Genomic DNA, 17,478 nt, shown 5'->3' on the forward strand with positions numbered 1-17,478 from the left:
TCCCTAGAAAGGCAAAAACCTAGGAAGAAACCTAGAGAGGAACCAGGCTATGTGGGGTGGCCAGTCCTCTTCTGGCTGTGCCGGGTGGAGATTATAACAGAACATGGCCAAGATGTTCAAATGTTCATAAATGACCAGCATGGTCGAATAATAATAAGGCAGAACAGTTGAAACTGGAGCAGCAGCACGGCCAGGTGGACTGGGGACAGCAAGGATTCATCATGTCAGGTAGTCCTGGGGCATGGTCCTAGGGCTCAGGTCAGTTGAAACTGGAGCAGCAGCACGGCCAGGTGGACTGGGGACAGCAAGGAGTCATCATGTCAGGTAGTCCTAGGGCATGGTCCTAGGGCTCAGGTCCTCAGAGAGAGAGAAAGAAAGAGAGAAGGAGAGAATTAGAGAACGCACACTTAGATTCACACAGGACACCGAATAGGACAGGAGAAGTACTCCAGATATAACAAACTGACCCTAGCCCCCCGACACATAAACTACTGCAGCATAAATACTGGAGGCTGAGACAGGAGGGGTCAGGAGACACTGTGGACCCATCCGAGGACACCCCCGGACAGGGCCAAACAGGAAGGATATAACCCCACCCACTTTGCCAAAGCACAGCCCCCACACCACTAGAGGGACATCTTCAACCACCAACTTACCATCCTGAGACAAGGCTGAGTATAGCCCACAAAGATCTCCGCCATGGCACAACCCAAGGGGGGCGCCAACCCAGACAGGATGACCACATCAGTGAATCAACCCACTCAGGTGACGCACCCCTTCCAGGGACGGCATGAGAGAGCCCCAGTAAGCCAGTTACTCAGCCCCTGCAATAGGGTTAGAGGCAGAGAATCCCAGTGGAAAGAGGGGAACCGGCCAGGCAGAGACAGCAAGGGCGGTTCGTTGCTCCAGAGCCTTTCCGTTCACCTTCCCACTCCTGGGCCAGACTACACTAAATCATATGACCCACTGAAGAGATGAGTCTTCAGTAAAGACTTAAAGGTTGAGACCGAGTTTGCGTCTCTGACATGGGTAGGCAGACCGTTCCATAAAAATGGAGCTCTATAGGAGAAAGCCCTGCCTCCAGCTATTTGCTTAGAAATTCTAGGGACAATTAGGAGGCCTGCGTCTTGTGACCGTAGCGTACGTGTAGGTATGTACGGCAGGACCAAATCAGAGAGATAGGTAGGAGCAAGCCCATGTAATGCTTTGTAGGTTAGCAGTAAAACCTTGAAATCAGCCCTTGCTTTGACAGGAAGCCAGTGTAGAGAGGCTAGCACTGGAGTAATATGATCATTTTTTGGGGTTCTAGTCAGGATTCAAGCAGCTGTATTTAGCACCAACTGAAGTTTATTTAGTGCTTTATCCAGGTAGCCGGAAAGTAGAGCATTGCAGTAGTCTAACCTAGAAGTGACAAAAGCATGGATTAATTTTTCTGCATCATTTTTGGACAGAAAGTTTCTGATTTTTGCAATGTTACGTAGATGGAAAAAAGCTGTCCTTGAAATGGTCTTGATATGTTCTTCAAAAGAGAGATCAGGGTCTAGAGTAACGCCGAGGTCCTTCACAGTTTTATTTGAGACGACTGTACAACCATTAAGATTAATTGACAGATTCAACAGAAGATCTCTTTGTTTCTTGGGACCTAGAACAAGCATCTCTGTTTTGTCCGAGTTTAAAAGTAGAAAGTTTGCAGCCATCCACTTCCTTATGTCTGAAACACATGCTTCTAGCAAGGGCAATTTTGGGGCTTCACCATGTTTCATTGAAATGTACAGCTGTGTGTCATCCGCATAGCAGTGAAAGTTAACATTATGTTTTCGAATAACATCCCCAAGAGGTAAAATATATAGTGAAAACAATAGTGGTCCTAAAACGGAACCTTGAGGAACACCGAAATTTACAGTTGATTTGTCGGAGGACAAACCATTCACAGAGACAAACTGATATCTTTCCGACAAATAAGATCTAAACCAGGCCAGAACTTGTCCGTGTAGACCAATTTGGGTTTCCAATCTCTCTACTACTATCATTACTGCTATCACTACTACTACTACTACTACTACTACTACTACTACTACTAACACTACTACTACTACTACTACTACCACTACTACAACCAACACTAATTCTGCTACTATTTGTATTACTACCACTACTACTACTAATAATAATAATACTATGAATACTACTACTACTACTAGATCAACAATAAAGAATTATATTGTATTCTACCCTTCTCTCTTCTATTTTGATGACTCTCGCTGGTTAATGTGTTCAGGTTTGTGCACATTGCCCAGATTTTACTCTGACAAAATACTATGAAAATGGATCCAGGTTAGACAAGTGGAATGTATTGACAATCGATGGATTACATCTTCCTGGGAATTCTCCCAGTGACCTAATGGTTGTGCTGTGTCCGATTACCAGTTAGGATATTTAAAGCAAATTGAAGTTAATTGAATAAGACTGTTGGCACTGCACCCACTGTAACCAGATCTAACTGGTATGGATTTATATATATACAATAGATGACTAATAGAGGGCGCTGTTTTGAAGCCTCCAGGCCTCAATCTTGTTACTCCCTCTCCATTGTAAAAAAATATGTTGGAAGCTATAGAAATGCATTTATTAATGTGTACATTTGTTTTTGACACATTTATTCTACTATCTTAATACACATGTTTTTCTCATTTTTATTTCACCTTTATTTAACCAGGTAGGCTAGTTGAGAACACCTTTATTTAACCAGGTAGGCTAGTTGAGAACACCTTTATTTAACCAGGTAGGCCAGTTGAGAACACCTTTATTTAACCAGGTAGGCTAGTTGAGAACAATTTCTCATTTACAACTGCGACCTGGCCAAGATAAAGCAAAGCAGTGCAACACAAACAACAACACAGAGTTACACATGGGATAAACACACATACAGTCAATAATACAATAGAAAAAGTCTATATACAGCATGTGCAAATGAGGTAGGATAAGGGAGGTAAGGAAATAAATAGGCCATAGTGGCGAAATAATTACAATATAGCAATTAAACACTGGGGTGATAGATGTGCAGAAGATGAGTGTGCAAGTAGAGATACTGGGGTGCAAAGGAACAAAAAAATTTAAATAAATAACAGTATGGGGATGAGGTAGATGGATGGGCTATTTACAGATGGACTATGTACTGGTGCAGTGATCTGTGAGCTGCTCTGACAGCTGGTGCTTAAAGTTAGTGAGGGACATATGAGTCTCCAGCTTCAGTGATTTTTGCAGTTCGTTCCAGTCATTGGCAGCAGAGAACTGAAAGGAAAGGCGGCCAAAGGAGGAATTGATTTCATTTTAGATTGGAGATGCTTAATATGAGTCTGGAAGGAGAGTTTACAGTCTAGCCAGACACCTATGTATTTGTAGTTGTCCACATACTCCAAGTCAGAACCGTCCAGGGTAGTGATGCTGGACGGGCGGGCAGGTGTGGGCAGCGATCAGTTGAAAAACATGCATTTAGTTTTACTTGCATTTAAGAGCAGTTGGAGGTCACGGAAGGAGAGTTGTGTGGCTTTGAAGCTCATCTGGATGTTAGTTAACATAGTCTCCAAAGAAGGGCCAGAAGAATACAGAATGGTGTTGTCTGCGTAGAGGTGGATCAGAGAATCACCCGCAGCAAGAGCGACATCATTGATATATACAGAGAAAAGAGTCGGCCCGAGAATTGAACCCTGTGGCACCCCAATAGAGACTGCCAGCAGGCCCTCCGATTTGACACACTGAACTCTGTCTGAGAAGTAGTTGGTGAACCAGGCAAGGCAGTCATTTGAGAAACCAAGGCTGTTGAGTCTGCTGATAAGAATATGGTGATTGACAGAGTCGAAAGCCTTGGCCAGATCGATGAATACGGCCCATATTATGTGAGCTAAACATAAACATTAAAAATGAAGTACTAATGTTAACAAAAAAACACTTAAATACATGAATTTTGTCCTTGAAACATTTAAATTAAATGCTGTAGAATTCCATCCATTCTTATGGAGGACTGCGTTTCTGAGGAGGGACAATATGGCCGACAAATCCACTCATTGGCCAATGCATAACAGGACACTCCAGGGTTTTTATACATTATTGATGTGGAGAGCCCTCCCCCTGCCTGTTGTGAAGAAGCACGCGCCGCCCTATTTGGTCTAATTGCTTGTCAATCAAGAGTGCTACCACGGTGACAGAGACAGAGTGTCTGACTGTAAATGTGTAATATATTATTTCATCCGTTGTTCAGACAGATGAGCGAGCTAAATCAGATTAGACAACCCGGTTACAAACAGTCAGTTGAGTTTAAAATATTGAAACATTGTTGCACGCTTCGACATCCTTTAATTACACATGAAAGTAACAGTTTTCTCCTCTGAAATATCCATGAGGGATGCGGTCTTATTTTATCACTCCTAAAGCAGTGAAGTACTGCTACTTTTGTGGTCATATTGTAGCCAACTACTACTAGTCTTCCAGCCTACTAGGGAAGTTGGGGTTGCTGTCGTTGTCTGTTTTGTTTTAAAGTGACAGGAAAGACCGCACGCTGTAAAACATTCAGCCCGGATCGAATCGACGCGATGATTCCTGAATGTCCCCGGAGCCGAGAGACAAGGAGCCGAACGCGGTGCCACTATGGCCAGGTAGCCGAACCAAACCAGAACTGTTTTGGGCTACTTTCCGAGATCAAAACTCTTATCAAGAATGAACCATTCACTGACCACTACACCATCATTCCGGGCAAAGAACTTGGCAGGTAACCAACGTTAATAAGTTCTTAGTAAATAACGTTACTGTAGATCTGGTGCTGAGCATCTATCCAGCTTGTCTCTCTGTGAATTGTCTGAAGAACTTCTGAGCTACTGTGTCTGTCTGTTTCCATACTTCTGATAATACTGAAGATGTAGTGCAAAAAAAATGTTGCCATTTATTGAATAGTTGATATTCAAATATCCCCGTTTCTGGCTGTGATAGTTAGAAGCGGGAGCTACTAGCTATCTCTAGTTAGATGAGGTAGTCACATCTCCTTTCCTGCTGTCATTGTGTAGGTATTTGTCTGCACCGCAAGTTATTTGACATTATTTTATTTAAATTTACGCCATGATATTCTGTCCAACAGTTAAGGGTTTTGCAACATGTATTTTTGATTGTAGACATCCGTGTAAATTGGGGAAGCCGTTGAAGGGGGACTTGCGTCAATGTCACCGCGCACTTGGAGACAAGCCATTCGTGCATTTAATGTTCACCCTTGCGTATAGGGTGCCAGCTGAAAAATCACGCCTCTCTTGTTTGAGAATGCTGGAGAAGGCTATGCATGGCAGGCTATAGCGGTGGGCTTGCATTTTCTCCACAGCAAGGTCACTCGAGTCGTCATATCTTTGCTGAGTGTTTGAACTGCAATGTGAGCTGATGTGTCTGATAAATTGTTAAAAAAATATATAAAAAATAAGTATCACTGAAGCACATGAGTTATTTTCTGTAAGGAAAAATGCAATGCCCCTCAGTTTTCAGCCAGTCTTCACTAGGCCTTGTCTTGGGACAGATTCCATTCCTTCCTAAATGCAGTTCACAAACACTTTGGCAATGGGATGTATGTTGTAATTTGCAGCAATGGGCTGTATGTTTCAAATTGCCTTTAGTTGCACCAGCGACTTAGCCTAAATGCAGCTCCCTCCATGTTATAAAGTATGATGAAACGCCTGGTAAATACTGCATAGCCGGCTGTATTTACTCTCTCAATTCAATGATGCCAAAGGAAATACTTGAAGACTATCTTGTCATTGACGCTTTGAAACTCCAAACTTCACCACTGAATAATGGCTTTAGTCCACTTCTTGGGAGCCAACTCTGTGGTTCTTTCTCTGCTTCACTGACAGAGAACGAAGGGGGATTCCAGTGTGTGTTTTTTTAGGAGTGTAAATGTCTCAGCCTCCTCTTTCCACACAGCTCTCTTAACATGCTAGTCAAAGTTAGGGCAGTGTGTCTTCTGCCCTGTGAGCATTGTAAAGAGCGCCACTTAGACTAGGCAATGCAAACACCACACTCAACCCTATGAATGGCACCATGTTGACCCCAAGCAAAACCTACAGCAGGGTAACATATATATATATATATATATATATACATATATACATATATATGGGATTACTTTGGAACACATTTCCAATATTTATATATATATTTTTTTTTATTGTTTTACATAAAATATGTAAAAACACTAACTAATCAGCTCCATGTGATTTACATTTTGGAAATGTGTTCCAAAGTAATCCCACGCATCCCCAATAGATATATATATATATATATATGATCTTGTAAGCAAAGTTTGAAATGATTATGTTTTAGTCAAATATTATATCTGTTTGGGTTTCTTGTGGTCAATTTGCAGTCTACAAATGATTTGTAATTATGTTCCAGCCCCCTGACCACCTACTCAATAAAATGAAAAAAAAAATCCATCCCCACCGGCTAATTGATGATTCCTGACCTACGGTATATCTCCTCTGATTGGATTAAACCGATAAGAAGTGCGTGAGTCCTGTTGGATGTCAAAGGCATTGTCCTTTTATAGAAGGCATTTGAGCTATGCATGTCTGTCTGATGTTTTCAGCCATTTATTTCATAAGAGGGACATTCAGAATGTGACTTTGCATCACATGACCTGACGTTGTGTCTGAGATTAGCCAAAGGCACTCACTTCAAAGTGTTTGACTAAGCCACATCCGAATCAGATCATCGTTCCCTCTTCCCAGTGACCAGCTGCTAGGGAAGTACCCATCTGGTGACTGGTCACAAGCATCCTCTGGCCAAAGCCCCACAATCTCTAGCTGATGTTTGTTGCTATGTACGTACTCACTGTTAATTAATTTATCATGGGTCATCAAACTGTAGAAAAATAATTTAAAAAATGTGAACTCTCTGTCTGTAGGATCATTTCTTCATGGTATCTGATTGGCTGCCTCTGCTATGTGTGTGTTTGTTTGGCAGAATACCATGGAAACTGCTATCTAGCCTGAGACTGAAGCTTAGTGCCTGCCAATGGGAACAGGAGTTACATTTTGCCATAGGAGAACTTCATGGAACATTGGCTAGAGTATTTTTAGAAAAGGCCCATAAGGAATCACTGTTCCCAGGTCTCAGATGTAGCTGGAATTCACTTTAGTCCTGAAACCACCTCTGTTACTGTGACACTCAACATTCCCCATTAAATTGAATTAGGCCGAGCCTATGCACATGTCTAACGTATTTGTATGGTGCAATGATCAGATTACAAATAGATTTTTCATCCATAAGGCATGGATGTCATGAAGTTAGCTGGAGATGCATGATGGCTAACAATCTACAGTGGTCATACTGTACCAACTGATATTATGACCATTAGTCCTTTACCGCCTCGATGAGAAACATTCTATTACGATGTCTGGACGCCTGAATTGAGGCAGTAGTGTTTTGTTTTGGTTGGCTTTGTATGCTTATTTCTGTAAATCATGTGATTAATGAAGTTATCTGTCTGTAAAGCTGAAGTAAGCACTTGACTAATAAATTACACTACTAAGCTGTTTCATTTGGTTGGGTTGTTTGTAAGTACTTCAGCCGCCAGGAGATTATGAACCTGGTTATTTAGCCTGGAACTCAATCTGAGTTGTGTGTTCTACTGTGCTTGTGTCACCTGGGTGTTCTACTGTGCTCGTGTCACCTGTGTGTTCTACTGTGCACATGTCACCTGTGTGTTCTACTGTGCTCGTGTCACCTGTGTGTTCGACTGTGCACGTGTCCCCTGTGTGTTCAACTGTGCACGTGTCCCCTGTGTGTTCTACTGTGCTCGTGTCACCTGTGTGTTCTACTGTGCTCGTGTCCCCTGTGTGTTCGACTGTGCTCGTGTGTGGAGCTATCAATGTGGAGCTATATACAGGAAGTACCAGTACCAGATCAATGTGGAGCTATATACAGGAAGTGCCAGATCAATGTGGAGCTCTATACAGGAAGTACCAGTACCAGATCAATGTGGAGCTCTATACAGGAAGTACCAGTACCAGATCAATGTGGAGCTCTATACAGGAAGTACCAGTACCAGATCAATGTGGAGCTCTATACAGGAAGTACCAGTACCAGATCAATGTGGAGCTCTATACAGGAAGTACCAGTACCAGATCAATGTGGAGCTCTATACAGGAAGTACCAGTACCAGATCAATCTGGAGCTATATACAGGAAGTACCAGTACCAGATCAATGTGGAGCTCTATACAGGAAGTACCAGTACCAGATCAATGTGGAGCTCTATACAGGAAGTACCAGTACCAGATCAATCTGGAGCTATATACAGGAAGTACCAGTACCAGATATGTAGTTATTAATTAAGAGACTACGGTGGGGCAAAAAAGTATTTAGTCAGCCACCAATTGTGCAAGTTCTCCCACTTAAAAAGATGAGAGAGGCCTGTAATTTTCATCATAGGTACACTTCAACTATGACAGACAAAATGAGAAAAGTAAATCCAGAAAATCACATTGTAGGATTTTTTTATGAATTTATTTGCAAATTATGGTGGAAAATAAGTATTTGGTGAATAACAAAAGTTTATCTCAATACTTTGTTATATACCCTTTGTTGGCAATGACAGATGTCAAACGTTTTCTGTAAGTCTTCAGAAGGTTTTCACACACTGTTGCTGGTATTTTGTCCCATTCCTCCATGCAGATCTCCTAGAGCAGTGATGTTTTGGGGCTGTTGCTGGGCAACACGGACTTTCAACTTCCTCCAAAGATTTTCTATGGGGTTGAGATTTGGAGACTGGCTAGGCCACTCCAGGACCTTGAAATGCTTCTTACGAAGCCACTCCTTCGTTGCCCGGGCGGTGTGTTTGGGATCATTGTCATGCTGAAAGACCCAGCCAAGTTTCATCTTCAATGCCCTTGCTGATGGAAGGAGGTTTTCACTCAAAATCTCACAATACATTCATTCTTTCCGTTACACGGAAAAACAGCCCCAAAGCATGATGTTTCCACCCCCATGCTTCACAGTAGGTATGGTGTTGTTTGGATGCAACTCAGCATTCTTTGTCCTCCAAACATGACGAGTTGAGTTTTTACCAAAAAGTTATATTTTGGTTTCATCCGACCATTTGACATTCTCCCAATCTTCTTCTGGATCATCCAAATGCTCTCTAGCAAACTTCAGACGGGCCTGGACATGTACTGGCTTAAGCAGGGGGACACGTCTGGCACTGCAGGATTCGAGTCCCTGGCGGCGTAGTGTGTTACTGATGGTAGGCTTTGTTACTTTGGTCCCAGCTCTCTGCAGGTCATTCACTTAGGTCCCCCCGTGTGGTTCTGAGATTTTTGCTCACCGTTCTTGTGATAATTTTGACCCCATGGGGTGAGATCTTGCGTGGAGCCCCAGATCGAGGGAGATTATCAGTGGTCTTGTATGTCTTCCATTTCCTAATAATTGCTCCCACAGTTGATTTCTTCAAACCAAGCTGCTTACCTATTGCATATTCAGTCTTCCCAGCCTGGTGCAGGTCTACAATTTTGTTTCTGGTGTCCTTTGACAGCTCTTTGGTCTTGGCCATAGTGGAGTTTGAAGTGTGACTGTTTGAGGTTGTGGACAGGTGTCTTTTATACTGATAACAAGTTCAAACAGGTGCCATTAATACAGGTAATGAGTGGAGGACAGAGGACCCTCTTAAAGAAGAGGGTACAGGTCTGTGAGAGCCAGAAATCTTGCTTGTTTGTAGGTGACCAAATATTTATTTTCCACCATAATTTGCAAATAAATTCATTAAAAATCCTACAATGTGATTTTCTGGATTTTTTTTTCTCATTTTGTCTGTCATAGTTGAAGAGTACCTATGATGAAAATTACAGGCCTCTCTCATCTTTTTAAGTGGGAGAACTTGCAAAATTGGTGGCTGACTAAATACTTTTTTGCTCCACTATATATACAGGGATTACCAGTACCAGAACAATGTGGAGCTGTATACAGGGAATACCAGTACCAGAACAATGTGGATCTACAGTGCATTCCGAAAGTATTCAGACCACTTGAAGTCGAAGGAATTGTCTGTAGGGCTCAGAGACAAGATTGTGTCGAGGCACAGATCTGGGAAAGGGTACAAAAAAATTCTGCAGCGTTGAAGGTCCCCAAGAACACAGTGGCCTCCATCATTCTTAAATGAAAGAAGTTTGGAACCACCAAGACTCTACCTAACTGAGTGATCGGGGGAGAAGGGCCTTGGTTAGGGAGGTGACCAAGAACCCGATGGTCACTCTGACAGAGCTCCAGAGTTCCTCTGTGGAGATGGTTGTCCTTCAAGAAGGTTCTCCCATCTCTGCAACACTCCACCAATCAGGCAAAAGGCATTTTCTCAAGCAATAATTTTGCCACGACTGTCTGTAAGTGATTTGAACAAGGAGCCTAATGGAAAGGATATGTAACCTGCAAACTGTCTGTTATTGGCAGAGAGATTTGTTTATTTGTTATTTGTCTATTAACCTATACCCCCAGGTGCCCTTGTCAGGCAGGCCAATACTCCACAGTGCAAAACGAGCTGACATTTTAGGCGGTCTTTTCAAACAGCTCTTACACTAAAATGGTATTGTCATTTTCACAATTTCACACAGTATTATTTAAACCTCATGGTGTGGAAATATCCATAAAACACAGGAAAACCTGTTTTTGACTGCACTGCCCCTTTAAGATTGTGTCTTCAGGCCTTTGGTTCCAAGGAATTCACTGGATAAATGAGTAGTTTAAAGGCTATACTCGTTGTATAGGTGTGCAACCACTCGTAGTTTAGTTCGTCAAGGAATTAGGTTGGTAACAGGGCTAAAAGCGTCAGTCTTGCTGTAGTCTAAATATTTGGAGCTTTTTAAGTATTTTTATTATGGTTTCAGTTAAAAACAACTCTATCACATGCCTCAGGCAGCATACAGATGACACCAATATATCCCAGGATTACATAGAGGCTAGAGCACGTTAACCCAGGATTAAGTAGAGAGAGGCTAGAGCACGTTAACCCAGGATTAAGTAGAGAGAGGATAGAGCACGTTAACCCAGGATTAAGTAGAGAGAGGCTAGAGCACGTTAACCCAGTATTAAGTAGAGAGAGGCTAGAGCACGTTAACCCAGTATTAAGTAGAGAGAGGCTAGAGCATGTTAACCCAGGATTAAATAGAGAGGCTAGAGCACGTTAACCCAGGATTACATAGAGGCTAGAGCACGTTAACCCAGGATTAAGTAGAGAGAGGCTAGAGCACGTTAACCCAGGATTAAATAGAGCGAGGCTAGAGCACATTAACCCAGGATTAAGTAGAGAGATTAGAGCACATTAACCCAGGATTAAGTAGACAGATTAGAGCACATTAACCCAGGAATAAATAGAGCGAGGATAGAGCACGTTAACCCAGGATTAAATAGAGCGAGGCTAGAGCACGTTAACCCAGGATTAAATAGAGAGATTAGAGCACGTTAACCCAGGATTAAATAGAGCGAGGCTAGAGCATGTTAACCCAGGATTAAATAGAGCGAGGCTAGAGCACGTTAACCCAGGATTAAATAGAGCGAGGCTAGAGCACGTTAACCCAGGATTAAATAGAGCGAGGCTAGAGCACGTTAACCCAGGATTAAATAGAGCGAGGCTAGAGCACGTTAACCCAGGATTAAATAGAGCGAGGCTAGGGCATGTTAACCCAGGATTAAATAGAATGAGGCTAGAGCATGTTAACCCAGGATTAAATAAAGCGAGGCTAGAGCGCGTTAACCCAGGATTAAATAGAGCGAGGCTAGAGCACGTTAACCCAGGATTAAATAGAGAGATTAGAGCACGTTAACCCAGGATTAAATAGAGCGAGGCTAGAGCATGTTAACCCAGGATTAAATAGAGCGAGGATAGAGCATGTTAACCCAGGATTAAATAGAGCGAAGCTAGAGCACATTAACCCAGGATTAAATAGAGCGAGGCTAGAGCACGTTCTACTGCTCTCTGGTGAAGTCCATCACATTTATTTCCACTTTGCTTCATCTCTTTTGAATCTTGCCAGTCCTGCTCTAATAAATTAAACTAGGTTTACATCTTTAAAACAATAGCCATATGGGATATTCAGTTCTTCAAGTAGTTTAGTCTCTATGCCAAAATTAAAGCCTGTTCATATTACTAAGGCCTGTGTGACTGAAAGTAGTGCTAAAACTCTTCAAATAATCCTGTCATGTCACCATTGAATGTTTTGAAGAAAAGTTCTGATGTTTTTCCCATAACGTTCCAGTGGTCTTTCAGTGTCTCATCAGGGGAGAAAAAAATGCTCTCTCATCATGGATTAATAAGAGAGTGTGTCGTTTTAGAATTTCTCTTTCCCCGAAGGGTTAGACTGCAGTTACAGCAGGCTGTGGGCGGGTGGTACGCCCTCCCATACTCCCCCAGCATCTAAAACATCAAGTCATCTGCACACACACACTCCTTGGGATAGCTCACATCGTCGTGTATGTGTGTGTGTGTGTGTGTGTGCCTGCCTGTCAGTGTGGTCCCGGTCCCAAACCCCTTTTACTAACCCCTATCATGTTTTGAACAAAACCTCCCCCTCTGTTTCTCACAGAAGGAATCTATGTGTCTTGACAGTCAGGCAGGATACCATGACATCATCGCCCAAGCTTTTCATGTTGTTTGAGTCTCGCGGCAGGGCCGGAGGCAACATTTGCTGAGCGCCGTGGAAACAGCCAACCGCTGAGAAATGAGGGGGGAGGACATGTGAAAGCCAAGTTTGTTATTGAACCCCATCCTCTGTACTCTCTTGTGTCAAGAGATGATGGGCAGGGCAGGGAGGGGTGTATGTCACTCTATTCTTCCTCCCTTCAAAGCAATTTAATGACGTTGATTAAACAGCTGTCCTCCTACAGCTGTTGCACGCCTCAGCAAGAAATCTCTCATTTCTGTCATCAACTGGGCCTGTGGGTTTTCTGTTGATTATTAACGCATGCCGTTGAGACCCTGTAGGATTAAAATGGTGCTACATGCTGTGGTGTTACCTTTCTCCCTCAGCAAATTCAATCTGTCATGCCCTTTCACATGTACTGAGCCTGTGCCGAGAGAGAGAAATCCAGGCGAGGAAGTCTAACACGAGTATGGAAATAGTTCATCTCCACATAGGCGTGGCGAGTGACCCGCGTCTTTTATTGTGGCCGATTAACCACAATGTAACGGATCCTGAGCCGCACTGAAAAGACACGGTGGGATTTAGAAACCGACATCCCCAGGGGAGGGCGACGAGGCAGCCCAGGGGAGGGCGACGAGGCAGCCCAGGGGAGGGCGACGAGGCAGCCCACACGAGGCAGCCCAGGGGAGGGCGACGAGGCAGCCCAGGGGAGGGCGACGAGGCAGCCCAGGGGAGGGCGACGAGGCAGCCCCGGGGAGGGCGACGAGGCAGCCCCGGGGAGGGCGACGAGGCAGCCCCGGGGAGGGCGACGAGGCAGCCCCGGGGAGGGCGACGAGGCAGCCCCGGGGAGGGCGACGAGGCAGCCCCGGGGAGGGCGACGAGGCAGCCCAGGGGAGGGCGACGAGGCAGCCCAGGGGAGGGCGACGAGGCAGCCCACACGAGGCAGCCCCGGGGAGGGCGACGAGGCAGCCCCGGGGAGGGCGACGAGGCAGCCCCGGGGAGGGCGACGAGGCAGCCCAGGGGAGGGCGACGAGGCAGCCCAGGGGAGGGCGATGAGGTAATGCCCTTTCCCAAGGTATTCAGAAAATGTCCCTCTCTGTGCCCAAAGAACAAATGAATAGGCAACCCATCTTCCTCTCTCTCTGTCCCACTCCTCTACACACAGGGGGTCACATAATGTCAGAGTTCATTAGGCACGGAGTAAACAGGCCTCTGGTTTCAGTCCTGGCGTTGGTAAAGAGCTCAAAGGCCCTTTTCTTATTGAGGAAAATGAGCAGTCAGTAGGAGCTCTTTGCTCTGCCTTGCTGTTTGTTCTAAAGGTGATGAGGCCATTGCAGCCGTTGATGATTAATGGAGCTCTTTGAGAAGATGGCCGCACCTACTCAGGACACTCGGGTGACACTGCAAACCTGTGAAAACAACACTAGAAGAAAAGTAGTTGATTACCGGGCTGCCAAAACAGTGACAGACGCAGGGAGCAGGCCGACAAACACGGTAACCTCCCTTCTATGTGACTCTCCCCTCATACTGGCAGTGTGAAAGATTAGGATTTCAGCAACAGGCCCCCCCCCCATATGTAGAGTGGTTGTGTTTGTAGTGAGTCTAGTGACCTATTGCCAAAACATACTTTAAAAAACGCATTAAAAACATGGGCCTTTGCTCCTATGGGCAACTGCTGGGGAAAGCCATTCAGATCCCCAGGCTGAAAGCCCCCTCTCTCTCTCTCTCTCTGACATCTGAGGACACTGCTACAAGTGGCAGTTAGCCTAGCGGTTAAGAACGTTGGGCTGTTCACCCGAAAGGTAGCTGGCTCGAATACCCAAACTGAAAAATCCCAGTTGTAAATGAGAACTCGTTCTCAACTGGCCTACCTGGTTAAATAAAGGAGTTCTCAACTGGCCTACCTGGTTAAATAAAGGTGTTCTCAACTGGCCTACCTGGTTAAATAAAGGAGTTCTCAACTGGCCTACCTGGTTAAATAAAGGAGTTCTCAACTGGCCTACCTGGTTAAATAAAGGTGTTCTCAACTGGCCTACCTGGTTAAATAAAGGTGAAATAAAAATAGACAAATAAAAAAACTCTAGTCTGCTCTTGTAAGTCGGTCTGGATAAAATGAATGAAAAAAGCTGAATGACTATAATGTAGTCTGGCTTTTGGTATCCTGTCAACTCTTCTGTCAGCTGGAGACCTTGTCTGCATTCTATAGAACCTGCACTGTGATACCAGCGTTTTTAACCCTATTGACTGGCCACGAGATAGCCGAACAGAAGGTTTTTAACCCTATTGACTGGCCACGAGATAGCCGAACAGAAGGTTTTTAACCCTATTGACTGGCCACGAGATAGCCGAACAGAAGGTTTTTGACCCTATTGACTGGCCACGAGATAGCCGAACAGAAGGTTTTTGACCCTATTGACTGGCCACGAGATAGCCGAACAGAAGGTTTTTGACCCTATTGACTGGCCACGAGATAGCCGAACAGAAGGTTTTTGACCCTATTGACTGGCCACGAAATAGCCGAACAGAAGGTTTTTAACCCTATTGACTGGCAGAAGGTTTTTAACCCTATTGACTGAGATAGCCGAACAGAAGGTTTTTAACCCTATTGACTGGATAGCCAGAAGGTTTTTATATTGACTGGCCACGAGAACAGAAGGTTTTTAATAACCCTTTTAACCCTTGACTGGCCAACAGAGATATTGACTGGCCACGAGAACAGAAGGTTTTTGACCCTATTGACTGGCCACGAGATAGCCGAACAGAAGGTTTTTAACCCTATTGACTGGCCACGAGATAGCCGAACAGAAGGTTTTTAACCCTATTGACTGGCCACGAGATAGCCGAACAGAAGGTTTTTAACCCTATTGACTGGCCACGAGATAGCCGAACAGAAGGTTTTTAATCCTATTGACTGGCCACGAAATAGCCGAACAGAAGGTTTTTACCGAATGCTCAGTAACATGAGAGTTTGACACCTACCGGTTAGATGATCGGGCCGCTCCATCAGTCTATGTCTAACATAGCAACAACTTTAATGCCATGATTATACAGGTGGTAAGAGTCCTAAGAGTACTGGCCTCACTTTTCTTAAGCATCGGTCTGTCAGAGCCAGATTTACAGACACCTGATGACCTCTTATCACTCTACCCATACCCACTGTGTGTATCTCTTACATATTGGACCAATCATCTATGTAGAGGACATTTCTAAGGGGACGATCCTGCCGAGTCTAATTCAATAAAGTTAAGCTCTGTCAACAACTTTGTCTCAAGCTTTTATTATTTTTTTTAATGGATCTTTAGCCCAAAAGCTCAAATGGTCCAAACGTGCAGTTTTACAGTTTTGGTCAAAAATGTCAATGTGACTGTGATCCAGCAGTCACCCGCTTTCTGTGTACACATGACAGCCATCTCTTTCAGGGTGTTGTCTGTGTGAGGCCACCGGCTTTTGGAAATGTGCTGACATGGCTGCAGAAAAGGCTGTGGTCTGTTTTAAAAGTTTCTCCATGTACACAAGCCTTAAATCAAAGGCTGTTGTGTGCCTGCTGAACTTGGAACATTTTTGTATAGTGTGCACTACTTGCATTGAGGGTACAGTCTGAGTTTTCTCCTCAGTAGCATGCAGATAGTGGCCCAGCTATACGCAATATAAATAGTCTAGTTGTCTCTCCCCTGGAGTGAGCCTTAGAGCATTCCAGGTCTAGAACCCGTGTCCAGCACCCCGTGTCCAGCACCCCGTGTCCAGCACCCCGTGTCCAGCACCCCGTGTCCAGCACCCCGTGTCCAGCACCCCGTGTCCAGCACCCCGTGTCCAACACCCCGTGTCCAGTACTGTAAACATAGCACAGATTCATGGCCGACTTGATGAACGTCACACAGCATTGGATCGGAATTATCTGAAACGTTTTGGTATCAAAGCCTCATGACCACCCAGTGGGTGAGAGTCCGGACGGGACGAGGATGCAGTGGTGGGCGGGGCGTTGGATAGGCTAGGGCTGGGCGTTGGATAGGCTATGGCGGGGCGTTGGATAGGCTAGGGTGGGGTGTTGGATAGGCTAGGGCTGGGCCGCTGGTTAGGCTAAGGCGGGGCGTTGGATAGGCTAGGGCTGGGCCGCTGGTTAGGCTAGGGCGGGGCGTTGGATAGGCTAGGGCTGGGCCGCACCACTGCCACCACGCAAACCTCATCTAGGGCAGGGTTTATTTCTTTATATAAGACAATTGTAAAGGTGATACCTGCCTCTATACTAGGACCCTGCCTCTGGGAATTACCAGGGACCTCACCATACCATATTATCACCATACTGAGAGACCTCACCATACAATATTATCACCATACCATATTATAACCATACTGAGAGACCTCACCATACAATATTATCACCATACCATATTATAACCATACTGAGAGACCTCACCATACAATATTATCACCATACCATATTATAACCATACTGAGAGACCTCACCATACAATATTATCACCATACCATATTATAACCATACTGAGAGACCTCACCATACAATATTATCACCATACCATATTATAACCATACTGAGGGGCCTCACCATACCATATTATAACCATACTGAGGGGCCTCACCATACCATATTATCACCATACCATATTATCACCATACCATATTATCACCATACTGAGAGACCTCACCATACCATATTATCACCATACCATATTATCACCATACCATAACTTCACAATACTGAGGGACCTCACCATACCATATTACCACCAAACCATATTATCACCATACTGAGGAGCCTCACCATACCATATTATCACCATACTGAGGGACCTCATCATACCA

General features: G+C 44.5%; 1 protein-coding gene across 1 annotated transcript in view; it reads left to right on the top strand.

The window, feature by feature from the left end:
• Window positions 1–4,190: 4,190 nt before the first annotated feature.
• The window catches only part of LOC115120811 (serine/threonine-protein kinase 17A-like), a 67,662-nt gene continuing 54,374 nt past the window's right edge, over window positions 4,191–17,478 (top strand). The window contains exon 1 of the mRNA XM_065006901.1: window positions 4,191–4,765. Coding sequence (XP_064862973.1) covers window positions 4,590–4,765 — 176 coding nt within the window. The 5' untranslated portion in view covers window positions 4,191–4,589. The remainder of the gene's footprint in view (window positions 4,766–17,478) is intronic.

This window comes from Oncorhynchus nerka, linkage group LG22 (assembly GCF_034236695.1).
Source record: "Oncorhynchus nerka isolate Pitt River linkage group LG22, Oner_Uvic_2.0, whole genome shotgun sequence".
In the NCBI taxonomy this organism is placed as follows: domain Eukaryota; kingdom Metazoa; phylum Chordata; class Actinopteri; order Salmoniformes; family Salmonidae; genus Oncorhynchus; species Oncorhynchus nerka.